The sequence below is a fragment of the Tamandua tetradactyla genome, chromosome 10 (genome assembly GCF_023851605.1).
Source record: "Tamandua tetradactyla isolate mTamTet1 chromosome 10, mTamTet1.pri, whole genome shotgun sequence".
Taxonomy (NCBI): Eukaryota; Metazoa; Chordata; class Mammalia; order Pilosa; family Myrmecophagidae; genus Tamandua; species Tamandua tetradactyla.
In genome coordinates this window covers 21601230-21628769 of record NC_135336.1, presented here as the reverse complement: position 1 = coordinate 21628769, position 27540 = coordinate 21601230, and the positions used below count along the sequence as shown (strand labels likewise).

At 47.5% G+C, this 27540-nt stretch overlaps 1 protein-coding gene across 4 annotated transcripts in view; it reads right to left on the bottom strand.

The window, feature by feature from the left end:
* MYLK (myosin light chain kinase) overlaps positions 1-27540 on the bottom strand; it is a 318148-nt gene that overhangs the window by 6121 nt on the left and 284487 nt on the right. For all 4 annotated transcript variants that reach the window (XM_077118124.1, XM_077118122.1, XM_077118123.1 and 1 more), the window contains 7 exons: positions 25684-25716; positions 25491-25584; positions 24234-24437; positions 18551-18768; positions 16176-16299; positions 8859-9011; positions 5733-5856 (listed from right to left, as the gene is read on the bottom strand). In XM_077118124.1, coding sequence (XP_076974239.1) covers positions 5733-5856; positions 8859-9011; positions 16176-16299; positions 18551-18768; positions 24234-24437; positions 25491-25584; positions 25684-25716 — 950 coding nt within the window. The remainder of the gene's footprint in view (positions 1-5732; positions 5857-8858; positions 9012-16175; positions 16300-18550; positions 18769-24233; positions 24438-25490; positions 25585-25683; positions 25717-27540) is intronic.

The following is a 27540-nucleotide window of genomic DNA, read 5'->3' as shown; positions in this document are numbered from 1 at the left end:
CTGCTCCCTGAAACTGGGGCCTTCCAAGCTCCGAGGCTCTGCCAGAGTGAGCCCAGCCTTGCTCTGTTCAGACTGTCAGCGTGTCAGAAGATGTTCAGAGAATGGAATGGGGCCTTGGAACTGATGTGTGCGTTAATGTGACTAAACAAGGTCAACATGAGACAAAAACTCTTTTCATACTGTGCTTCAACTCCCATAAAAGGGATAGTTTATATAAAGCAACTGCAGGCTGAGACAGCTCCAAAGACTTATTGCTGACTGGACCCAGTGGAGCTGTTTCTCATAAAACAATGCTAGTGATATGATTTGAATCGGTCAAGAGAATAGTTAACACAGGTCCCACAGGTCCCAAAGCAAAGTTCTGTTGACCTTGGGCAAGTCACTTAACCTCTCTGGGCTTCAGTTTCCTTCTCTGTGTAAGCAGGGAGGTGGACAAGATGATCTCAAGGATGCCATTTAGTTCTGTTTATGGCTGAGATACTTAAGAGATTTTGAGTAACTTTCTGGTTGGCCCCAGCACAAGCGTATGGCTGTGCAGTGAAGTTTCAGAACTTCAGTGTTCTTCCCTGGTGTACACTCAGGCTTCAAAAAGCACCTGAAGAAAATAGAAAGCACTGACACTTTGCTATTCTGAGACCAGGTACCTTGGGAGAGGGGAGAATTTCTGCTGCAAAGGATGCCAGAGTTTGAGGTGTACATTTCTTTGCATTGTGAAAATTCAACCAAGCATAGGATTTAGGTCAAGAAATTCCCAATAATGTATAATTGTGCCCATGTTTCTCACCTTCAAATATGGTTTTCTACCCCACCTTTTTTAAGGTCACTAAGAATAGGTAAGATCAGAAAACCAAGGCATAACCAAACCCTGCCATCTTTCCTAGGCATTCCAAAAGCCACTGCCACCACAGTTAGGCTGCTTGCCCCCTTCTGAAAGAGAAGGAAACAACCTCTCCATAAGCAAATGGCTTAACTCATTGGCCCTCAAACTGTGTTGGCAAAGCCATTTTCCTCCTGAATTAACTTCACTCACTCAAGTATTTCAATAACACCTCACAATTTTGGACTATCCGGAAAGCCAGTATGATTCAGTAAAAATATTATTTCTTAAGTAAAGAGCTTCAGGGGTGCTAAGGGATCCTACAGAAAAGGCCCCTAGACTCAAACTGTATGTACATGGATGTGCGTGCGTGTATGTATATGTGTGTATGTATGTGTGTGATGTGTATGCATGTACGAGCATGCATGTTATGTGCACATGGCTTAACAGGAGACCTACTGCTGCAACCAGGATCACATTTCTGTTTTTTCATGGGCCTCCTTGTTACAGATGATTTTCACATACTTTGCACAGATGTCCCATCTTGCTCTGCCCTGTTGGCCTGCCTTCTTGCATACATCACGGGGTGGAATGGGTATGCTTTTAGCCTTCTGCTGCCATGGGGAAGTTGGGTCTCTGGGAAAATGGGGTCACTCTGAACAGAACCCAGGAAGCCTCACTGTGAAGGTGATCATGAAGGGAGAAAGGCGAGATGATGACCTTCCAACTTAACCATGGGGCAGAGGCACTGTGGCCCTGCGGAGAATACCCTGCAGCCTGAAGACCACCTGGCAATCTTCCCTGCTCTTCTGGGAAAGGCTGTTCCTGTGACACTGTTGTGGTGTTGGAATGAAAAGACTCAGATCTTCCCATGGGAGCTAATCTTGGTCTGAGAAATGGATAAGAGATGGCACAGGCCACACCAGTCCCCTGCTACAGAGTCATTGGCAGACTAGACTATTTCCTAATCAAACTCTCAGAAGCTATCCTTCTCAGCTCACTACTTCCTTTATCCAACACAGGCTGGCTTACCCGGGTCCACGAATCTCCACCTCAGAGGGTTCATTTCCAAAACAGGGCACATTAGCTCTCTAACCACCGATGATGGTGTGATCTTGTGCAAGTCAGCTTCACTCTCGGGGCCTCAGTGTCTGGCTGTATGATGAGGCAACTGGGCTGTAAGATTCTAATCTCCCTGCAGCTGTGGTCTTCCAAAGTTCTATGATTCATACACACAAACGTGCTTCAGGGAACATCTCTTTGAGTCCATGGGCTCCCTAATTCCAAACATCTGGATTGTCACTGACCAGAATTGTATCTTCATTTGTATGATGCAGAGAGATGATGTCTTTTTCCTTGTTAATTTTATTTCTTACCAAACTTCCTAAAACGAATTTACCAGAAGGAAAGGGGTATAAAATTTCATAAGGGGCAGCAAATATAGATCAACAAACCAATAGGCCACACTTAAGGTGGCATTTTCCATCAAATGGAGATATTCAGCATATAATCTCTAAAACAGGGACAAGAAGTGCTTAATAAACAGTCTTTGGAAACTTGTTTATAAAAAACAAAACTTGGTAAGGAATCAATTTGTCCATACTGGAAAAGGAAGTATCTACATGTCCCAGTCATCCAGTTTCATGCCTTTTGTACCAAAAACTGGATGCTGGAATGGTATGATTTCTAAATGTTGGGTTAATTTCTTTTTTTCCGTTAATTAAAATAAATAAATAAATAAATAAATAAATAAAATAAAATAAAATAAATTGATTTCTAAAAAAAAAACTGGATGCTGCTTCACTGACCAAGACCTGTGGAAGTTGTGGGCACCAAAACAAGCAAAGTTTTTATTCTTTCATATCTATCCTCATTTTGAGAAAGCACCTTGTTTGTGGGTTGGGTTCCTGTGTTTTGGGTGGGCAGTATCTATAACTGTACCCTCCCCTTTGAGAATAAAGTAGGATGAGCAACCATTCCAGTTTGCCTTGGACTGAGAAGCTTCCTAGGACGTTGGTCTTCTGGTGCAAAATTGGGATAGTCCCTGGCAACTAATAGTCTTGAGACTATTAATTTTCCCTAGGAAGCACATTATATCCAAATGTGATGCCAAGAATACTTTGTGCTATATTGAATCAAATGCTTTCCTCCCTATGGACTTTTGGTCTACACTGCTGGAGTCTTTATGGACCCCAGAAAGCAGCTGCCAACAGCCTCCAATTCTCCAGACTTTTGCTTCCAGTTTACATGTAGAAGCCCTGTTATTCAATTCAGCTTCCTCCCCTCCACTCAGCACCATGTCTCTTTTTAATTCTTTTAATATAAATTAAAAACATGCTCTTTCCGAATAACTTCATTCTGAAATCAATAATATGATCAGTCATTTATCCACACCCCTATTTGTAGGGATTGTTCCCAAATTACACCTTTCCTCCTAGGGCCTTTTATGGAACCTCCACCAGAGAAGAACAAGAACCAGGTACTTTCTCTCATCCAGATGCAGAGTTACTGGACCACCTGGGCCTGCCCTGCCCCTCTCCCTGCACCACGTTCCACCCCATTCTATTCTACGCCTTTCCACCAGGCTCTACCACATAGAACCTTGACTGTTCCTAGAGGGAGTCCCTATCCCAGGGTTGTTGTTGCTACTAAGGAAAGGGAACTAAGGTGCTGGTGCCTGGAGTTAAAGTGTGAAAAACATTTTCCTAAGGAAGCAGTATAATACAAGATGGTTAGATGCAGCTCAACTATTACCTGTGAAATTAGGCTCCAGTACATTCTGCATTAATGGGATTTTGTGGGCTACTATTGTAAGCAACCTTGTGAGACCTGACCACTGTCTTCATGGAAAAGTGATGGTTCCTTCTCTGAATTCTACTCTTTTGCTTCCCATTTCCAGAAAACATTATGGTTAATAACACCATAAATAGGAAAAAAAATCAAGTGATTAAGATAGCATAAATTATGGCTCCTTGATGATTCTGACTGAAAAATTCTGTTTGTTTCCTTTCTGTGCCCTTATTCTTCTCTGTACACGTCTTTGGATTTAGTTGTCATCCTGGCTTTGGTCTATCTGATATTCTAATGTCTTGATCCCAGAGCCTCATCCACCAAAAATCCAGCTGGACTCAGCTCTGTGGAGTCCACTCAGCCACTCTACCCTCTCCAGAAACACCGCTTCTTTGAGATCTACTGGCCACAGGATCATTAGTAAAGCCAACCTCTGATTTTGTGGTCCCTTTTTTTTTTCTTAAGGGATATTTGCTACTCTGATTTCACTGGATCTAAATGGCATCAGAGGGTAAGCAGCGCAGGCACTCCAACTCTCGCCTCACACTTGAGGGAGGTAGACTTACCTAAACCTTCACACAGGGCCAGTCAAGCCCCGGCTCCGACCGTGGAAGATTTCCAGCTGAGACGGTGGTGCCTTAAGCCCACACACCTGTGGTCCCTCATTTGCTCTCCCTGCCTCCCTCAGTCTTTGTGCGAGGCTGTTTCTTTTGAGGGAATTGTGGTCTAGTCACTGTGTGTGACAAATTACCAGGGTCCCCTGAAAGAGCAGTCTCCTCTCTCTCTGCCACATAGGCAAGGTCTAAATGCCCCCAGGTCGCCTGACTCTCCAGCTAAACGATGCTGCACCTGCGGAACCCAGCAGGCGAACCCATTTTCCACTTGCAGGTCTTCTGCACTGGTGCTGCCACCCCTCTTCCCTAGCCTGAGTTCCAGGCCCAATTTCAAAATCCTGCCCCTGGGAGAATTGTCACATAACTACATCCAAGTCGGCTGCGACAGGCTCCATTCTCCTCTCGGCATTCACATATATGGTTATGGAGAGCTATACTGATAGTTTATAGTTCTTGGTGTGCTATGTCCTTTTATGTCTCTTTGCTTCACTTCCCCATTACGCTATACATTCTTTGTGTATTGGAAACGTGTATCCTCCAGGAGCCCAGTCATTTTATAATTGTAAAAAAATGGTAACAAAATGAATAAAATACACGATGATGATGATATTAGTTTGTGATTGGGGATGGTATTTTATCCTTCTTGCTATCAGAGGCATTTTGTATTGTTAAGACTGTGTACTCTGGAGACTGTGGGTTTGAATCCTGGCTTGCCTACTTACTAGCTAAATGATCCTGGGAGAATTTCTTAACCTTTCTCTGTCTCAGTCTGTCTGTAAAATGGGGATAATAATAGTACTTGCCTCACAAGAATAAGATCTAATGCATAGAAAGTACTCTGAATCATCCCTGACGCACTGTCAGCCCTCAGTATATATTAGCTACTATTGTCATTTTTTCACTTATTATATATGGGCATTGTGCTGAGGGCCCTAGAAAGATTATCTCATTTAATTCTCACATCAATGCTGTGAAGTTAGTATCACTATTATTTCCAGTCTATGATGAGAAAAAGAAGGCATGACAAAGTTAAGTCCAAAGACATGGAGCCAGTAACAAGCAACCTCCTTAGAGGGAGGGGACCATGTCTTTCTCTTTAGATCATGTGCTCTCCTTGTTCCTTGTAATGAAATGTATGACCAAGACACCACCTTTAAAAAGATCACATTCTCCAGGGTTGCCGAATAGACCTAAAGGTGACATTGGTCATCCTTAGCCATGAAGACATAATATTTTGGTGGCCTAACCTGTGTGAGAGCCAGGCTGTATGAGATGCCCTGACTGGTCCCTCTGGAGCAAAGCTGAGTAAGACTGGAGAGACAGTTGTAGCCAAGAAACAGATTTCCACTGAGCAACACTTGGGCCAGTATGTGGACTAAGTGCAGCACTGTACCTGAATCTGCTGCCTAAATTGGTCCCAGACTATTTCAGTAACAAATTAAAAATTTTCTGGAGTGAGTTGGGAATGGGGCTGAGGAGCAACATCCAGTGTGAAATGACCAGTGGATTACCTGCCACTTCCTTCTTGCCATGTACTTCTTCATCCGGTCCTTGGACAGCTTCTTGGCCTCCATGTTCTTGGTGTCTTTCATTAGCCACGGATGTTGCAGGCACTGAGTGCAGTCCAGGCGGCTCCTGATGGAGGCAGAGATCGGAGGGTTTCTGAGTAGGAGAGGACCTCAGAGACCAGCAGTCAATCAGAAATGGTCACACAGGGCTCCCCCTCTCAGTCCATCTACCACGATCAGGGCACTGTAGTCCTCTCGGCCTTTTCCCCTTTTTGGTCTGTGTGGTCCTGACTAGACCCAGCAGAGGCCAGTGTTCAGAAAGTCTAACCTCTAAGGAAGTAACTGGAGTCCCATGGTCTGCCCTTGGGGTGTAGGAAAGGAAAGTGCTAGAGGGCAGACACATCTGGGAACAGCTGGTGGCGAATCCAGGATGAGCTCATTCAGTGGTCACAGTGGGGCTGGGGGCTGGAAGAGGTGAGAGTGATACACTGGGCCCAAACCTCGGAGAATCACTGAACTCTCAAGTCTTAGCATGTGGTCAAGCATCAGATGTTTCCTGTTATGACTTAAGAGGTATGTCCTACATATAGTCTATGAACTATGATAGCCCTAGAATTGCATGAAACTTATTTCATCCTTCTGAGAACTATGGAAATCTAGAATTATTTCAGTCATCATCATAAACCATAATTGCAACAGACTAATAAGCCCAAAGAACCAAATGCTGGCATGCATAGAAAAATGTCCGGAAAGAAGAAAGTATAACAAAATGTAGTGATATTTAGATAATGGGATTACAGATTATTTTAACTTTCTTCTGTTCTTCAAATTTTCTACTATTTAGAATGTATTACTTTTATAACAGAAAACATTTCAAAAAAGTGTTGATAGATGGAGATTTCTGGTTGAAGAGACATTATGTATAAGAGATTATGAAAATCTGGTGTCTTGATCTATTTGAATAAGAGCTCAGTTCTTTGGTGAGTCCATTTTATGGATACAGAGTCTATTACTAAATTAATTGATGGTCAGATAAGAAAATAGAGTGTACATATAACACCTTGATTACCAAATCCTCCGTGAACAAAGCTTGCTTAACTAAGCCATCCTCGGACCAGCAGTTTTAGGACAGAGGGTTCTGTCTCCCTGAGGCACTTTGGGCTTGGGGCATCCACCCTCACATTGGAAGGGCATCTAGATACCCCATGGCATCTCTGTTGTTCTTGGGTCTCGCCTACTTCTGATACAAAGACTGGGAGAGATTAAATTTCTATTTGGAACCATGGAAGTTTTGGTAATAAATGGTGGTGATAGTAGTACAATATTGTGGATGGAAGTAACAGCACTGAATTATATATTCAAATGTGGTTAAAAGGGGAAATTTTAGGTTGTATATATGTTACTAGAATAAAACCTTTTTACAAGTTCATGGAACGGTACTACACAAATGGTGAACCCTAAGGTAAACCATGGTTAATAGTACAATTACAAAAATGTGCTTTTACCAAATATAACAATGTACCACACTAATGCAAGTTATTAATAATTGGGTGGTATATGGGAACCATGTATTTTATGTATGATTTTTCTGTAAATTCACAACTTCTTTCTTCAAAAAAAAAAGTTGAAAGACTTCATTGTCAAGGAGTATGGAATGCAACATCTGGTGTGTTTGGTTCTGAGGTGGTTAAGAAGTCTGAGAGGTGAGTGAGTAACTGGAAAACCATAAGAACCATCTAAGAGACCTTCCAACATTGCTACTTTTGCAATTGCTCTCTCCTGTTCCAAACAGTAATTTAAAGAGGGGCAAGCTGGCCATCAGCCTCAGTGGGGTCTGTAGACCAGGCAGACATGGTGACATATGCAGACCATAATTTTAACAGGACTAATAAGCCCAAAGAACCAAATGTTAACACGCTAACCTGTTGCAGTTATGGTCTGCATAATTAGCATGGCAGTATATGGATGTGCCATCCTCTGGCATAACACCTATTTCAATACTACCCTTCTCTGACAAACTTTATAACTGCTCCCTCTTGCCAAATATGACTCCAAGCTCCCTGAGGCCCCTGAAGCCAGGCCCTGCCTCATCTGGGTCACCTGATTATAGAGTGGGATGAGGGACCAACAGCCAGAGGGTCTCACCTTGCCCTCACTCTTCCAGGGCGCCAGCTCAGCTCTCAGTACACCATCATAGCCCTCTCACCTTCTTGCTTTAATCGAGCTGATTCTCCTCTTCAGAGAATCCTCACCAATTAATTCTGGCTAGCCACACCCAAAGCCCACTCAAATCTCACCTTCTCTGCTCTCCTCTTGATTCCATTCCATCACTGAAATCCTTGCTCTGGCTTGTGTACAGGGCCTTTTCACACACCCTCAGGCCACCTATACGTCTGCGGGCACCCACCTCCACTGCTCACCACTGGTATATGTAGTCACCCACCCTCCGCGCTCTAAGCAGCCGAGGGCAGAGGCGGGCAACCCTGCAGCCTGCACTGTTACGGGGGGGCAGAGCTGGAGCTGGGGGAGGGCTGAGCCCAGCCATCTGGGATCACAATCTTAGCCTGGTCAGTGCTAGAAGGCATATGGATTGTATTCAGGCAGGCAGTTCTTAAATAATTTAGATATGCAACAAGCACCATGCCAGAATAATCTGGGGAATTGATTATGATCCATGAATAGGTTCTAGGGAAGCCTTGGTCATCTGCTCTTGCTTGCTGAAAGGGTATTTTCCCTGAATCCCCCTAATTCCCTAAAGAGGGGCTGAAGTTTCAGTAGGGCTTCTTATAGGCTACAATCATACACGTCTAATAACAGATGCTGTCATGATTTGACAAGCTGCCCTACTCCATGCTACTGTCAGTCCAGTGCGGTTTTTCAAATCTGGTTTTTGTTTTTCTAATGACTGGCAGCAGCGAGCATGAGGACGGCCCTGCCCAGGCCCCTCCTCACACACGCTGGGGCTAGGTCCCTCCCCAGACCCAGCCTTCCCACCTCAGGTCACAGCAGCAGTGGCCCGGAGCCGAGGGTGGCAGAGAGGGGAGCCACAACCAGCAAAGGAAATCCCTGCCTCCCCACACCGGACCAGGGGGCAGGGAAGCTGAAAGGTCTGAAATCCCAACTCATTACTTCATATCTTTCTTCAGCAAATTGCTGATAAAATCCTTGGCATCGTCAGAAATCTCATCAAATGCCTCGTCATCGAAGTCCCAGGTGGCAGAGGTAACGTTGGCTAAAGTTTCATTATCGTTGTCTCCCATGAAGGGGGAAAGTCCACTGACCCTGAGGAGATAAGAGCAAGAGAGCAGCAGTGAATGGGCGAGGGGCTGCAGAAAGGGAGGGGGCACCCCTCCCCACTCCCCCACCCCCCCCACCAAGGGAGTGCCAAGTGAGGTCAAAGGTGGGAGCTGCAAGCCTCTGCAGCCCCAAATTTAGCATGGTGGCCCTCACACCCACCTTTCCTCCCACCCATGGAAAGCCAAAAAGAGTATGGCTCCCCAAAGGCTCTGGTGTCCCCTTCTCTTGCTAGGGCTCACTGTTCACTGTATCATCTGCCTCTTGGCACTTGCCTGAGGCTGATGTGGAAGGAATTTCCTTTAGGGACCTCTGCTACTCAGTTGCCCCCATTGTACACAACAGGGCGGATAAGTCCCTCCATCCTCGTCTTCTGTTCTTCTCCTAAAACCCAGGCGACCACGCTGCCCTCACGGAGCCCCTCCAAGTCCCCATGTGGAGTGAGCCCTTTCCTCCTGGGGCTCCACCCTCCTGTCCCCTCCATCTCTCATCTTCGTATATCTTGGGCACCAAGAAGAGGGCCATCGGTGATGCTCAGCAAGCGTGCGCTGGATGGCCGGATGGACTCTGAATCGGCAGTGAGTGTTTGGTTGTCTAACTGCACACGAGTGCAGTGCACCAGAGGCACTTAGGCCAAACGAGGAAGCTTCCCTAACAGGAAAGAGCATAGCCAAGCCCCTCCACTCACTGGGTGAACTTGGGCAGTTCATCTAGTCTCTCTGTGTCAGTTTCCTCCTCTGTAGAATGGGGTACGCACTATTAACTACAGGACGGTCGCCCATCAGCGTCATCATCGCTGTCATCGTCATCATGATGGCAGCAAATGTATCCAGCATCTACTATATGCCTAGCACTGAGCAGAGAGCGGAAATAGGGTCCCTCATTCAATATTAACACTGTCCTATAACACAGGTGACTTTTCTTACTTCCTTTTACAGGTGAGGAAGCTGAGACTTAGAGTAGGGCTAAATAAGCTGCCCAAAGTTCACAGCCAGCGAGACTAGGCCCCCGGTGTGTGTCTCTACAGGCTCCTCTCCTAACCGCTACATTATACCGAAGCTTCTACGCGGATAAACCCACTGTGGTGAAGAGCACCGGCCCCAGGCCTGGTGCACGGTAAGGAGTTCGGTCCACGACCAGAGATTGGACAGCTCTCCTGGGACACTTCCACTGCCTTCCCAATCTGTGATCTTGGGAATAACTTGTTTTACCAGGAGCTTAAGTCAAATAAAATTTGGAAGTTCTCTTGCGTCTCAAAGCCAAACAGGAGAGATTTAGTGCTGGCTGGCCTCACTTCTCACGTCTGTGCACCTCATCTTCAGAGCAACACCCCCACCCCCATTCACCCCAACCCAGGGCTAGGACTAGCTCAGTCACACAGGGTTCCTTCCAGCCTCAGAAGCGTCTTGTGCTTGGTTTCATGGTCTGCTTCTGCAGAAATGCTAGGCGATTTTTGAACAAACAGGTCTGCCTTTTTATTTTGCACCAGACCCCACAAATTCTGTAGTTGGTCCTGCCCTGACCACCCCCCTCAATTCCTTAACCCCACACGATGGATCTGGGGCCCTCATGTCATCAACCACCCAAATTAAGGCTTTATTAACACCTCTTCACCCGAGTCCCTATGAATCCATCATTATAAACAACAATGCAAACCCTTCCGGAGCTGTTTTGGAATTCGAAGGGCCTCAGTTTATGAAATATATCTGTGCCTAACACCAAGTTTTGTAAAGCAAAACCCACTTTAAACAGCGTGAGCAAAGCTTGCCTTTGGAAGGAATCCTGTGGTGAAACCTTTTAAAAAGAGAAGAAAGCTTTTGCAATGAGAATAATTCACCCTAATCAACCCATTTCTGTTTTTGAACAATAGATTTTTGCATGTGGCATTTTTTTTAAAGCAAGGCACTGATTTATGCTGTAAGCAGGCATGGAGATGTTCATTCTGTCACATCAAAATGAGGAAAGAGGGGGTGGGCGACAGCTTATGGGTTCCTGTCTGCATTGTTATATACTACTCTTTTACCCTCTTCTGGCCTCACTTTCTCCTGTTATATACCAAGAGAACTGGGCTAGAATTTTTAGGGGCCTCCCAGCTTTTGGGGGCTTTTCAGTCCTGTGTGGCCTCTTTTGCAAGCCCCACCAAGAAGCAGTCCTGCTTGCCAGCTAACGGCTTCCTTTGTGTTTTACATTTTCCATTTGAAACAGAGGGGGGAAAGTCCTGTAGGACTGTAAAAGATCGCAGGAATGGCAAACAGTCCTGCTGTGGAATGCTGAAAGTTCCCCTTCTGCAAACCTCCTTTCCTAATTAGGAACTGTAATCCTGCAAAGATAGGTCTTCACACTCAGGGGTTGCCTCCTCGCCTTTGGCCTCTGGCGTGCCTCCTTTCTGGCAGCCCCAACTATCTGAAATACTCCGTATTCTAGCTGGCTCCTCGCCTGCCCAAGTTCTCCCAGTATTCTCCTTATTAAAGAGCATGGCTCTACAATGAAACATAGAAGGGGTGCCAAGTGTGGTGGCAAGGAGAGTGCTCACATTTTAGTGATGCTGTTTCTGTGTAGTGGGATCTTGCACGATTTAAAAAAAAATTTTTTCTATGTTATTAGAATTTGCATAAGGTTGATGTATCTCTTTTACAAAAGAAAGTCATTATTTGAATTGACCAACAAAAATAATAACCATAGCATTACAAACATAACTATTCACTTCTCCTAGCCCTGCCTAGTCTTTGTCAATGGATTTATCTGGTTTTCACAAAACTGTAATTGGTATGGGACATTCTCGGAAGCTCTACTTTTCCATCATTTAATATTGTCTTATATAGACGTTTACAAGTATATACAGAGTGTTCACTTTCATTTTTCAATGGTCAAACATCAGTGTGCTGATAAAACAAGAAAGGTCATGAATATAGGGTGTTTTAATTTCTTAATCATCTCTTGTGGCAAGACTTCTTCCTCATGCCAGGACAAGTCAGGTGAGAGAAGAGTGCAGAAATGCCTCTTGGACCATACTCTCCACACTGACTGTCAAGTAACTCACAGATGACCGTGCTGCATGGGTGGCCAGCTAAGGGGGCTACACATCTGCAAGCATAACTTGCGTGGCCTAGGAAGGCCTCATGGAAAGATCCGAGAGGGCACGGGCAGGCCCCAAAGGAAGAGCTGAATTTTATTTTGTGCCGTGGCCTGAGAAGCAGATGCCTGGGGTGTAGTCCCATTACCCACAGCCCTACTGTCTGGGGAGCAAACTGTGTGGTGGCTGGTGGGAGCCGGGACCCCTGGAGGTTGCAGGAGCTGGAATCTGAGAGCAGCAGAAAGGACAGGGACAGCGCTGGGTGGGGAAGGAAGAGGCCCTGGCTTCCTCTGAGGAGCCTTGTTTTGGGGCCTCTGTCTGATTCTGGGACTGCCCTTCCAGCAGGCCGGGCTGCTGACCTCAGATCTGGTATGGGGAGAGCTCCAAATTCCTGGAGTTTGGCCAGGGTTCCACAGAGGAGCTGAGACAGGAGGTCTGTGTTCCTGAGCCCAGCCAGGAAGATGGTAAGGAAGAGAATGTGGAGTAGTAATTACTTCTTTACTTTGGTTTGGGGGAGGGAGGGAGAGAAGGAATTTGGGAGCTGGGATGAGAATGGGGCCTGAAGAAGGGCTTTGGGTCCCCCACAAACCTCCCCCCCGAGAAGTAAAGGAACACCAGGTCCTCAGGAAATAGGTGAGAGGGAGATAGGAGAAGGGGGAACGTCTTAGAAAATGAGGCATGGCATTATCATTCCTTCCACACTGAGTGCGGCCTAGAGTTCCCCATTCTGTCCTCTCTCCTCCTGACAAAAACCAAATGGCTACTGCTAACCTCAGGCGAATCTCCTGGAGGTTCACAAAATCTAGTATGTCCCTTCAGGATGAAGGGTGAGAGGGCAGGGGCCCCACAGCCCCACCCTCTCCATCACCCTGCCGGGAAAACCCGTGTCTCTGGTCCAGCAAGGGAGATGCTCCATCTCTCCCACGGGCTTGGGGACGGAGGTTCAGACCAACAATGGCAGCAGAGCTCGCTGTTCAGGCCACGCTCACCAATACATAGGAACAGGAAACGCACATCGTCCTCCCGCTTCAGCTCCCTGGCCTCTCCACCTCCCACCGGTCCCAGAAAGGAGACGGATGCAGAGGAGGGCAGGGGCCATGACAGGGACTGTCAGACGGACAACACAGCTCCCGAGAGAGAGCCCCAAGGGGCGGCCACAGAACCTCTCCTGGGTTGCTTCCAGCAGTGGCTCCTGAAGTTTGCAGAGCAGGGACTAAAGGATGTCCATCTGGTTGGTTAAGTTTTGTTTTTGGCACCACACGCTCTGCCAGGAGCCCCAGCTGGGGAGGAGAACTCCCAGGCCTCAGTCCCCACTGGCAGAGCCGAGCTTGGGAAAGTCCCAGAGGGCAGGGTGGTCTACCATGACCGTCGCGGGGCTGACACTGAGCGGGTCTCGCCAGCCCTCACCTGTCTCCTGCCAAACACCTCCCCTCCCTCGTGGCACCCCCCAACCCTCTCCTCCCTCGTGGCACCTCCCTAACACCTCCCCTCCCTCATTGTACCCCCCAACACCTCTCCTCCCTCGTGGCACCCCAAACACCTCTCCTCCCTCGTGGCACCCCCCTAACATTCCCCTCCCTCAATGCACCCCCCAACACCTCTCCTCCCTCGTGGCACCCCCCAACACCTCCCCTCCCTCCCTGCACTCCCCAACACTGCCCCTCCCTTGTGGCACCCCCCAACACCTCCCCTTCCTCACTGCACCCCCTAACCCTCTCCTCCCTCGTGGCACCCCCAAACACCTCTCCTCCCTCGTGGCACCCCCCTAACACTCCCCTCCCTCAATGCACCCCCCAACACCTCCCCTCCCTCATTGCACCGCCAACACTGCCCCTCCCTCGTGGCACCCCCCAACACCTCCCCTCCCTCACTGTACCCCCCAACCCTCTCCTCACTTGTGGCACCCCCAAACACCTCCCCTCCCTCGTGGCACCCCCCAACACCTCCCCACCCTCGTGGCACCCCCCAACCCTCTCCTCTCTCATGGCACCCCCCTAACACCTCCCCTCCCTCAATGCACCCCCCAACACCTCTCCTCCCTCGTGGCACCCCCCAACACCTCCCCTCCCTCATTGCATCCCCCAATACCTCTCCTCCCTCGTGGCACCCCCCCAACACCTCCCCACCCTCGTGGCACCCCCGAAATAACTGTCCTCCCTCGTGGCACCCCCCTAACACTTCCCCTCCCTCAATGCACCCCCCAACACCTCTTCTCCCTCGTGGCACCCCTCAACACCTCCCCTCCCTCATTGCATCCCCCAATACCTCTCCTCCCTCGTGGCACCCCCCCAACACCTCCCCACCCTCGTGGCACCCCCCAAATAACTGTCCTCCCTCGTGGCACCCCCCTAACACCTCCCCTCCCTCAATGCACCCCCCAACACCTCCCCTCCCTCGTGGCACCCCCCCAACACCTCCTCTCCCTCGTTGCACCCCCCAACACCTCCCCTCCCTCGTGGCACACCCCCACCAACACACCTTCAGGCTGGACCCCCGTTTATCAGAATTAGTTCTCTTCCATTTAAAAAAGTCTTCTCTATTTCTTGGTCTTCGCTAAAAGTAATCTTGTAAGCAATGTATCATATTATCCAAATCCTAATTACTATGTTCCTCCACCTAAAATAATCTTAACTTTAAAATAAAGTGCTCTTTTTATAAGAAATATCTAGAATCAGCAAATTCACAGAGACAGAAAGTAGATCAGAGGTTACGGGGGCCTGGGAAACGGAGGAATAGGGAGTTATTTTTTAATGGGTACAAGAGCTTCTGTTTGTGGTGATGGAAATGTTTTGGTAATAGATGGTGGTGATGGTAGCACAACACTGTAAATAAAATTAATGCCACTGAATTGCACACTTAAAAATGGTTAAAATGGCAATTTTTACGTTACATGAATGTGACCACAATAAAAAATTTTTAAATCTTCTAATCCCAGAATTTTGGGGGGGGGGGGGATAAACCTTTCATGAAATTTAAACTTTTATTTATTTCAAGTTTCCAATTTTGTTCAATTAATAAAGATTTTTCTATATAGTAGCAAAAAATAAAGTGCTCTTATGACCTGGTAACTCTAGTTCTAGATCACATATCCGACAGAAATGAATAAACATGTTCACTAAGAGACACGTACCAGGATGTTTGTAGTACCTCAAACCTGAAATTATTTGAAAGCCTATTAACGTAGAATGACTAAATACCCTGGGTTATCTTCACACAGTGGAAGCATGATATGGTACTGAGAATGAGCTGTCTGCAACTAAATTTGTAATATGATGAATCTCATAAACGATATTGTGCAAAAGAAGTCAGACACTTCTTTCTGTATGATTTCATTTATATCGAGTTCAAGATACGCATCAGACCTGAGGAGGTTAGTAACAGGAGGGCTTCTGGGACCCTGGTAGTGATCGGTTTCTCCCTCTGGGGTGTAGGTTAGAGGGTAAATTCACTCAGTAAAAATTTACTGACTACTCTGGTTACTGTCCTGTTCTAGGCCAGGAGGGAGACCAAGTGTCCTGGTTTGCCTGGAACTGTCCCCGTCTTAGCACTGAAAGTCCATAACCTGGAAAACCTGTCACCCTGCCAGAACTGTGAGGCATGGGCAGCCACATGGGCTCCCTGGGCCCCAGTTTCTTCAATGCACCACGGGTGCCTAGAACTTATTAAAAGTGTGGAATCTCAGGCCCTGGACCTTCTAAATCAAAATCTGCAATTTAAGGAGATGCCTAGGTGATTCATGCATATTAATATTTGCCAAGCACGGATCTAGAGGGGGTAGGTTACATGTTGCAGCCACATTTCCTACCCCTTGTGACCAAAGGCCAGCACTGGGGACAGTTGGGACCCAGAATAGGCATTTGGGAGCATGGAGCTAAATGCCCCTGCAGACATGAAAAGCTCACAGGAGCACAGGTGCAGGGTGGGCCGGCTGGGGGGAGATATGGGAGACAGGTGCCACCCTCTTGCCTGGAGTGCGCTGGAGTCACCCCCTCACAACCTTGAGGGTTGGCCTGTCCCCAGGCCCCTCCTGTGGGACCCTCTCTCCCCTCCTCCCCCTTCCCGTGCACCCGAGGACTCACAGGATATAGCAGATGACCCCAATGCTCCACATGTCCGTGGCGTAGCCAATGGGCTCGTAGTTGATCACTTCGGGGGCCACAAACTCAGGGGTGCCAAAGAGAACCTTCAGAGATCCTGCATTCTCTGTAACCGGGATGGACAGGGATCAATCACCAGAATGCCACAGAGCAGCTCACGCAAGGGGGCTGCCCTCACCTGCGTGCCAGGCCCCCACCCAGTGAGGGACATGGGGGTGGGCTCGTGCTCTCCATCTGGACAATGGCAGAGACACGAGGCCATCTCATGAACAAGTGCATAAATATACCAATGATATGGATAAGCCGGGTACTCATCCTGAATGGGCTGGGAGGAAGGGACATTAAAGCATCTGCCCCCTGAATGATCTTTTTATTTGAATGTCTGTCTCTCCCATGAGTTCCTGTGGTGGGGGTTGTGACTTACTCTTACTTCTACTTTCTAACTTTCACTGACTGGTTACTATGTTCAGTGTACCATGCTGCCTGCATGACAGGGATTCTCCTACTTAATTTTCTCAACAGCCCTAAGAGATAGGCCTGTGACCATCCTACCGAGGGGAGAGTGGGCCCAGGGCAGTGAAATGATTTATCGTCCAGTTAATAAGTGGTGGAGTCAAGACAGAGACCCAGAGGTCTGACTCCCGGGCCCTGTTTTCGACCACTCTGCGGCCTCTACTACTTAGCTTCTGGCCACCTCTCTCTCTTCCTGCCAGAAGGACAGTAGGGACAGTTAAGCCCAACTTGGTGCCTCTAGGTCACCAAGGACCAGAGATGCCCGCCAGTTTGCACAACAGGCCCACAGCCATTCTTTTGCAGGACAAGCTCTGGGGGCATCTCTTCAACAGCGGGGGGTGGGAGGGGGCAGATAAACCCACCACGGTGAAAAGCACTGACTCCAGGCCTGGTGCACGGTAAGGAGCTCGGCCCATGACCACAGAGATCGGACAGTTCTCCTGGGACACCTCCACTGCCTTCTCAATCTGTGATCTTGGGCCTGTGTGCCTGTTCTGGGTTTAATTTTTCAGACCCAAGTGTTCTAAAGCAAAGAATTTAGTAGCTCTATGAGGTACAAGTTCTGCTTCAAGCCTAACCTAAACCCTTCCTGCTGCATTCAAACCACTTCCCGGTGCTCTGGTCTTTGGTGGACACCACCATTCCTGCAATAGTCCAACAAGGGACCCTGCATGCCATGCTACCAGGGCCATGATGCAGCCAGCTCCAGAGGCCAGTGGCCTGCCTAGCGCATTGCTTTGTGGGAGGTTACTGCCCAAAGGCAGGCCGTGCCCGGCAGCACTTGTCCCCAGCTCACCCCCTTAGCAGGAGGTGACAGAGAGGAAACACTCGCTTCGTTGCATGGATTATGAAGCCAGTTTCAGCCTCACTTCTATACTTCCCTCTTCATGACCAACCCTGCCTCATCCAGGACTGGGTGTCCTGGGAGAAGATCTACCAGGAGACATTACCTTGGCCAGCTCTTTCCTGCTCCCCCAGGCCAGTGAAAGAAAGGTCAGTTTCTACTCAAGCCCCGGGGCTCCTGGTAAACAGGTGGAGGCTGAGGCTGTTTCTTCAATTACTGATACATCAAAGAGCTACAAACACAGAGTAGAGGGAGGCAGAGAGCCACTGACCAAGATCTGGGGCAGGGGTGGGGCACAAAGGCCCCTGACTACTTTCCCCCAGCCCCCACTCCCAGTGTAGGAAGAGCAGAGGTGCTACAGAGAACTCCAAACTGGGTCCAGGGTCCCTGTTCTAGCACCAGCACCAGTCCTCGCTTGTGATGAGACTGGCTGGGCAAAACTACCATGAACCTCGGTTTCCTATACTATAAATTGGGACCCACAAAATCTGCCCTGCCTACCTCACAGGGTTGCTGTGAAAACCAAATGAAATAAAGGACATGACGTGCTTGGAGCATGATGCAAATGTGAGAAGCCACCACTGCCAAATGAGTTTCATTTTGCTGCTAAAGGCACCAGAATGAAAAATACAAGAGGGGATAATAAAAATAAAAGTAAAATAAAATAACAGCCGAAACCTAAATAGTGCTTAGTATGTGCAAGACATTGTTCTTAGCACTTGAGCTCATTTAACTCATTTAACCATGGTAACAACTCTATGAGCTAGGTGCTACTATTATCTTCATTTTACAGGTAAGGAATTAGAGGCCAAGGGGTTAAGGAATTTGCCCCTAGTCACGCAGCTAGCAAAATGGTCGAGGCAGATTGGGAACCTAAGCAGTCTCCGTGGCCTCTGGTTTTCACCCCAACGCTGTGCCTTCCCTCCCAGGCCCGGAGTGTGGATACACACAGCCCGGCCACTACCTGCTGGTGACGGCAGGGGAGGTGGGTCCGCCTTACCCAGTCTTCTGGCTAGACCAAAGTCAATAAGCTTGATCCTGGTGCCCGTCTTGTTGACGCACATGATGTTCTCAGGCTTGAGGTCCAGGTGGACGATGCCCTGCTTGTGGATGTACTCCACCCCCTCCGAGATCTGCTTCATGTACTTGATGCACTCGCGCTCCGTCAACTCAAAGTCCTCGTCAATGATGCGCTCAAACAGCTCGCCCCCCGACACGCTGGTGGAACAGAAGGAAGCGGTCAGACCACGGGACTGCAGAGGCTGGGCTGGCAGGGGGTCTGCCAGGGGCAGGCTGGGGTAGAGGGGCTCTGGCAGGGAAGCCTGGGGCATAGGGGTGACGGGTGCTCTCTGCAGCTTCCCAAGTCCCAGGCCACTGTCCTGTTAGGTTGGTCCCAGAGCTCTGTCATACCAGAAGGGCCAGGGATTCCTGGTTTCCTACCTGAGGGACCCTGCTCTGCACCCACTAAGCTGCTAGGTGATTTCCAGAAGCACTATCTAGGCTGGAGCAGTTTCAGAGGTGGGCATGAACTGAAAGATCCAGATGCGATCTCCTTAGCAAAAAAAGAATAACTCCGTCCCCCCAAACGGCCATAGATGCTTATGACAACATTCTCATACTCTTAAGTTATGCCTTTTGGCTACAGGGACCTGAAGTTTAAAGTACTCACAGAACCCATCAGTATTCCTTTTGCATACTTAGGAACAGAAAAAGTATTTTCAGTAAATAGAAGCCTCAGCAAATTTTCTAAAATTAGTTGCCTGAACCCCATTATACCTACAGTCATGAGATTTTTTACTTCCTGGCTAGACAGTAAACAATTTACTCCTTTCAGCCATAACCAGTATTGTCCCACCTCAATCCTTTACTTGTCATGCTGAAAGTGTGTGACAGAGCCTTTTCACCTGACAGACAATCAGCCTGTGCTTCTGGGACTACAGCTTGACATCTTTTGCTAAATACTGCCCTGGGGACCTTGGCAAGCCAGCATATGCCCTTCCGTACAAATGCACAACACAGCTGCCCCAGCCCTTCAACCCTCTTTTCTCACTCACTGCTCAGAAAGTTTGTAGTGTCTCTTGGTAGTATTTCCAGACATCAGTAAATTCACTTTTCTGCAAAGGCCAGTAGGCCCTCCAGCTGATCCAGGATAGGTAGGCTTTGTTCTGGGTCTGTTCTTTTACAAGGCTCTTCCCTCTCCTTAAGTGTGTTACCAAGAAGGGAAAAGAACTGAGTTTGAATCCTGCCTCTGCTTCTTATGAGCTGTGTGACATTGGGCAAGTTACTTAACCTTTCTGAACCCAAGTTTCCATATCTGTCCATACCTCCTAGAGTTGTTAGGAATGAAGGAACGTATGTTAAGCACCGTGCCTGGCACACAGTAGGTGGTTAGCACATGTTAATTATTGTTTGACAACCACTGGTGACTCAGGTAGATCTTGTCACTGACCCCTAAGGGAGAGACAGTCAGGGAAGCACATTGCATGGGGCCCAGCAAATAGCAGCCCTTCTCTCTGCCTCCAAGAGCACATCACAGACACTCTGCTTCAGGGAGGGCTGAGCTGTGAAAGGTGAGCCCATGCCAGCAGCTGCTGAGGATGGCTGGAACTGAGTGTGAGAACCAAACTAAGAAGAATGTCTCTGGATGGCCAGCAGGTGGTGCTACTGTCCTCAAACCCTCCATTTCTATTTCCATCTACCAAGGCTCCAAGTCAAACTTTAAAACTACATTTTTAGTCTCAGCCAATTTTTAACATATCTGGGCCTCAATTTCCTCATCTGTAAGACTCAGATAAAAACAGCACTACCTCACAGGGTTGCTATAAAGACTGAGTAGGTTAACACAGGTAAAGCGCTTAGGACTAGAGTGGCTAGCATGCAGGAAGGGCTCAATAATTCTAGTCCTGAATGTTTATAAAGAATCACTTGAGACTGGTTGAAAGTACAGACAGATTCCCAAGACCCTCTCCTAGAGATTTTTATTCATAAAATATTGGGAGGGATCTGGAGATCCATATTTTTAATAAGACCTCAAGTCATCCTTATGATCAGACAAATTTGGGAAATATCGGCTTACTCAATTACTACTCCAGGGACGCCAGTCGAAATTCAAGTCCTCTGTGAGCGCACTCCTGACTTCCACATGAAATGACCTTTCCTTCTCTGGGCTTTCCTGGCCTTATTTCTGTCAAGTTGTTTGTGATAATGTCTGGGCAAAGTCAGACTTATCCCAAGACCCTTATCAGCATCTGGCACTATCTGGACAGGACCAGGTGTCCAAAAATGTTTGCTTTTGAATTTAAAATACTCTGAAAAAGCAAGCAATTATTGTTTGCCGTACCTATGGGCACATCTGAGACAAAAAAAAATGGTAGAAATCTGAGCCATGGAGATGATTATTACTGCATTTCTAGAGGCAACTTATTCAATATAGGTTCAAACATATTCAACTAGATTTAACATGTCTATTAAATATATGTTGAAAACTGTTCCTATGACCTATTTACCAGAATGGAAAAGGTTACACAAAGAGGATTAAAGGATCTATAGGTTTCTCCTCAAATCTCAAGGCTATGGGTAGAAAGTTTTGATCTGATAGAAAGAAGTCATTATCCTCAGAGAGGGAATAACGCCAGGTGCCAGGACAGGATCAATAATACTGAGTGAGTGAGGGAACACCAACCACCATCAAGGTTACCTGATTCTAAGGCAGCAGATTTACCCCCAGAGTTCTAGACCAGGGCCAGTCCTCACTTGGAGCCAGAAAGAATGGCGCTAGTCCCAGACCCTCTAACTCCTTGTCTCATAGTGATCAGCTGGACGTTCTGTGATACATTTTGCCAACAGTTACACAAAGGTGAGATGGGCCCTGGATAAATCAGTGTGAACTGCATGCATGCTCAGTGCTGGGGTCCTGCCACAGCTGCTCCAAGCACTCCCAAAAGGACATGCCCAGGTTCCAGGCCCGGGGCCTGAGGGAGCCTCTATAATGCAATAATAGGGGGCTTGTCCAGTCATCAAAGGTCAGAAAGGCTCTAGGACATACATTAATTCTCATTTCTCACTATCTTTGAGGCGCTGAACCAAAGACTGGGACCCTGGAATACATTATCGCCAGGAATTGTCCTGCCCTTTCTTTCCCCATCTAACAAGAAGAGCAAATGGTACTGCTGCAATTCTCTTTCCCTTCTAAGTAGTCAAATCTTAGAATGTTTCAGATGGAAAAGACACACAGACCAGGCATGAACATGCTCCCTTCTTCTTTGGTTGAGTTCTCATCAAGGGGCAAGCTTCTTACCCCTGCATTCAGGCTAGTCCTCTTCTCTGGCATCTGTGCATATAAGACTCACTCCTGTCCTTGGAGGAGGCACGGAGGGGAGGGATGAAAGCCAGGCCAGCTGAAGCCTTCTTACATTTTTCTCCCTACATTTTCCATCCTGCATGCCAGCTCCTGATTCCAAGCTAAGTATGGTAGTCTGCCCACTGATGCTGCTGCCCAGCCTCAGTCAGACTTAGCGGCCTCCTGTCCCCTCCTGCACCAATGCACGAGCTTGCTCAAGGTTTGACGTAAAAAGATAAGACATTTCTTCACATGTCCTCACATACCCACGCTGCCTGGACTAAGCAACCCATTCTAGGGTAAAGGTGGAAAGCTACAGGCCACGGGGCTGTTGTGAGGGTGTAATGAGCGAGGCCATGGACCTGGCTTAAACATTTCCTGGAAGTGGGGAGAAAAGTTTGAATTCAAGGCTGAAGACAGATATTAAAATAGAATGACAATTTTCTTTGATTTTTTCAATCTCCTTTTTCTTTGGTTGAATTTCTTGGTCGAATTTTAGATTTGACAAGGAGTCTTAATACGGATTAGGCTAATCCAAATGATCTCAACAGTGGGATTTAACAAACACAAAACCATGGCACAACAGCAGCAGAATACAATCCTGGGTTTCCTGAACACCAGCTAAGATTATTTCTTGAATACAAGACCTAGTCAGATGTTAACATATTCCCAACCAGAAAATGCTCACAAAGTAATTTTAAGTGGGAAAAAAAGTATAAGAGAGAAAAACTCAATGCATCATTCTATAAACAACAGCCACTCATTATAGGGCACCATGCCTTAAATACATCATTCCATTTAATCCCCACAGCATCCACGAGACAGTTCTAATAGATTCTTTTTATGGATAAGAAAACCAAGGATTAGAGCAGTCAGGTAACGTATTCAAGGTCATACAACAAGAGGCAGAAGTGGGGTTTGAAGCAAGGTTTATCTGTCTGAAGTGTATATTCTTAACCAATATTGCCTTTCCTTAGAACACTTACTGGAAGGAAATATGCCAAAATGTTGATGGAGAAAGGGGAAAGAAAGGGCTAATATTCCATTCATAGCCAAAGCTTGAGGATGTTCTCATCTTTCCTGGGAAAGCACCCCGACCCATTGATAGAGTCTTCTCCAAAGGACTGAGGTGCCCAAAGTTAAAGATGACAATTCAAGGATGCTGAAGACAAGTGTATGATATCTTTAGAAATTTCAAATGCACCTACCTACAATCCAGTATTTCCACACTTCTGGGAATTTATCCTACAGGTATTGCAGGCAAGAGTGGTGAAATGATATGTTCAAAGTTACAGACAATGCTTGTCCAGAAGAGCAAAAAGACTGGAAACTACCAAACTTTCCATTAAAAGAGGACTGCTTTAAATAAATTGTGAATATCCACGATGAGGCTCGCTAGTTATTGACATGGGCCTATCTCCAAGATAAATTGTTGAATGAAAAAAAAGCAAAGTATAGGTAGTGAGTGCAATAAGCTACCTTTTGGGTTCAAAGGTGGGAAGATAAGAATACATACCATAAATGCTTGCATTTTCATAAAGAAATTTTGGAAGGATATAGACAAATCACTGAAATTGGCTACATGTAGAAGCCTAAGGTAAGAACAGGGTAGACGGGGCACAGGAGTGGGAATGAGACTTTTCATTGTGCATTTTCTTACATTTTTTGATGTGATTGCATTATCTATTTTAAAAATTAAGATTAAAAAAAAAAAAGGAAAGGAAACAGAAAAAAATACAGACAGACCCTGGAGAGAAGGCCTGGCTTACGGACCCTGTAAATGTGCTTCGGTGAGGGGAGGGAGAGGATTAGACAACAATGGGTTGCAGGAAAGCCTCTGGCTAGAGGTCATCTGATCATTCCATCGCCTTTGTACGACCCAGCGAGTAAAGTGCTCCTCTTTGGTGAGTGAGGAATCTGAAGGCATGCAAGAAAGGGCGGAACTGGGTAAGCAGAGGCCCAGAACGGGACTGGGGAATGGACTGCGATTCTGGATTCCAGGCTCCCAGCCCTGGGCCCCCTTCTCCGTCACAGGGAAGTCAGCAAGCTGCAGGGTCCTCTCCTTTTACTCTAAAGCCACTCAGAAGGCCCCTGCATGAATAGGTGCCCAGGAATAGTCTGTACTGTTTGGCTCCTTCCTGGGGAGATGGGGTGAAAAGGGGGAGGGGAGGGTTCCTCAAAGCAGCTTATCATGAGATGAGCACAGGACTGCATGGAGGGCAGGTGTCCAGTGGGTCAGGACCAGCAATGTACACAGATGTCCTGTGCCGCTGGGCAGGGCCCAGCCACGTGGGCTGCCGCAGCGCTCTCCATCTGTGGGGCAGAGACAGCTGGGGCCACTCACATCTCCAGGACCATGACAATGTTGGCCTTTTCTTCAAAGGCGTCCACACACTGGACCAGCTTGGGGTGGTGGAGGCAGTTCATGATGCTGATCTCGTCTCGGATGTTCTCCTTCTCTTTTGCCGAATATGCCTTGAAGAATTTCCCTGCCCAGATTTTTCCAGTTTTCTTTTCTACAAGTCGAAACACCTGTCCAAATTTCCCACTGCAACCAAAAGGGGACGGAGAGAAAAGCCAGATTTAACCAAGCTTTCCATGAGACTGGGACTAGCAAATAAAGACCGAGGGGCCAAAGTCAGCCCTGCTCTGTTCATAAATAATGTTTTATTAGAATACAGCCAGGCCCACTTGCTGATGCATTGCCTAGGGCTGTGTTTGTGCTGGTTTTGCTGCTTTTTAAGAAACTATCATGTTCTCCTTGGGCTGAGTTCTCAAGCTTGGCTGACAGACTTCTCTTCCTTTCCCCATGAAGTCAGGTTCAGGGACTCCTCCCCCAGTTCAGAGAATTTCTGGGTGGCTGCCTTCATTTCTCTTTGCTCTCTTGCCCTCACCCCTGGGTGACAGCCCCAAGAAGTGTCCCGCTCCCCACGGCTGGGAAAGAAGGGGTGCTGTTGCATGTGACAGTGCAGAGTTTTTCTATAGAGCTGCTGTGGGGTTTATGGCACTCCTCATCTCACAGAAATCCCTGGAAATAAAAGTTGATCTTCATTCCTTTTTCTGCGACCTCCCACACTCCTCTTGGGGCAGAGTTTGTGGGAAAAGAACAGTGTTAGGTGCTGCTGAAGGAGACAGTTTAGCCATGAAGTGGGCTCAGGGTCGGGGTCCTGATCTCCCCGGCACCCTCCACTCCCCAGGGAGGACCCAGAGTGAACAGAACAGACCGGTTCCTACAGTGGACTGTGCAAGGGCAGGGGAAGGAAGCACTGTTTCTGTGGATTAAATGTTTGTGTGTGTATATGTGTGTGTGTGTGTGTGTGTGTATGTGTGTGTGTAATCCCAGAAATAATCTGATCCAGATGCAGTCCTCTCATTTCAATCCTGGGAGACCTTGCCCCAGGCATCCACAGAGCAGGGCGAGGGCCTGAACTCGGGGAGCAACTCCTAAGACAGTCCTGGGTGAGTGCTCACCCGTGGGTGCCGACATCCTGGGAGGAGGCAGAGCCCAGGAGAAGAGAGGAGGACAAGGCATTGCATTTAACTGTGGCACCTGTGCCGCCCTCACCCCAGAAGCCCGAAGGCAGCGTCCCACTCCACTTACGATCCTAGTCTCTCCTCAATGTCGTAGAAGTCAGACACTTTCTGCTCTGTGTTGACTATCACTGTCCGGTAATCCACCTCGGGCTCCTTCTCATCTGTGAGGTGAGGGATGGGGTAAGAGTCAGTCATCAGATACCCTCCCTCACCCTGTCCCACCTGGAGAGCCTGGCCTCAGGGCAGGCAGTAACACTCACCATCATCCGACACCTCCACTTCATCCTTTGGCTCTGGGGGGAGGCAAGGAGGGGCAGAGCAGACACCGATGGTTAGTACTGAAGGCCCCACTGACAGGGACAAGCCCACCAAGCCCAAAGCTCGGGGCATCCCCATGGAGTCAGCAGCCCACACCGCACATGAGGACTTGCTGCACTGGCCAGGACTGGCTTCCCCGCCCACCCGTGCCCATTCCTCCGCAGTGTCACGTCCACGCCTTCCTCTCGAACCCCGTGGTCCCCTAGAGACACCCTCCTTCACATTTCTAGCTGTCCTTTGCCTTTCAGAACTTCACAGTTGTGACAGTCCCTTTCTGCTCTTGCTCAAAAGTCAGCAACTTATAATTATCTCTAGTGTCAAATCCATTTATGTATTTACTGAACAGTTTTTCTGTAATTCCCGCAGTGTACCAAGTATCTTGCCAGTTTTGTGGTTGTGCAAAATACACACAAGGCATGCTCTTTCCTTCTTTTCTAGAGCCTATAATTTAGTTGGAGAGGCAAAAAAATATGTATACTTAAAGTATCAATTACAAAGGGTTATATAATAAAGCACATGACATCACAGGACACACTGAATACACAATGGCGGAAGGTGACACAAAATGGTGGGCAGGCGCAATAAGAATGATTGCTGTGGGAAGAAGTAGCCGGGAGTTGGGCCTTAAAGGAAACGATGGAATAAAATGAGGAGGTGGGTAAAGTCACACATATTAAACCAGCAGATGTTTACGAGGTAGAGGAGGCAGGGGCTCACGAGCAGGCAGCCCTCCAGCCCACGGCAGCTGCTCACATGACGTGTTGGGAGTGAATAGGGTGGAGGTGGAACACGAACACGTCCACTTCAGAGGTTGTCCTCAGACAACAGGGCTACTCTAGTTTCTTGACCTTGGCTAAGTAAGTACCTTTCCCTTGCCGAGCCTTGGTTTCCTCACCTGTAAAAGGAAGCAGGTGTACTGTATGATTTCTAGGGTCTCTGACTAGCTCTAAATGCAGTAATTTATAATGGGCTCCCTGTATCTCAGCCAAGATCTGGGCTGTGTTCTGGCTGACAGATGGAATGAAGGAAAGTTTCCTGAGGAAACAAAACAAGGATTTCTTGAGAGAAATCCTAGAGGAAAGAAAAAGATTCAAAAGTGTGAGAGAGTGACTATGTGTGCATGTGTGTGTGTAAGGCTTGGGAAAAGGTATGATTTTTGCTGAAGCTCCCATCAGAGCAAGACTGAGGAAAAGAAGGGACCCACTTGTGGATGAATCACCTAGGAGAGAAGACAAGAGTGGAAGGGAAAGGGAGGTTATTTTTCACTGCCCAGCAGGGAGGTGCTGTGTGTGAAGGAGCTGAGAGCTCTGCGGTGCTTGGGGAGGTCTGCAAGTTGAACGTTTGTGATGGAGAAGCGGGTAGGGGAGAAAGTGCTGGAAACCGTAGACAATGAGCCTCTCTAGCAGGCTGAAGGAAGAATAAAGTACTGAACACCTAAGCAGACAATCAGAGAAAAAGTAACACAGTTCCTGAGGGGATAAACACCTCTTGCTTCATGCGCAAGAGTTTTGAAGAATAGATAAATAGGTGACCAGGAGCAAAGAAAGGCTATGATTGCTTAGAGTTCTTAAAACACTGTTGATAGAGTTCTACAATGTATATTTTTAAAAAAAAAACTAAACATGAGTGGGATTTCCACAGAAAAATAAAAGAATGAAATAACTTTTGGTAGAGTTCAGCTGGTAAAGTACAGTAGTGGGGTTTCCCAGACACTGCCCTGCTGCGGGGCTGAATTGATCAAGTTTTCTAAAACACAGAAATTGAGAGTGAAAATTGACACTGTCAGATTCACAGATTAC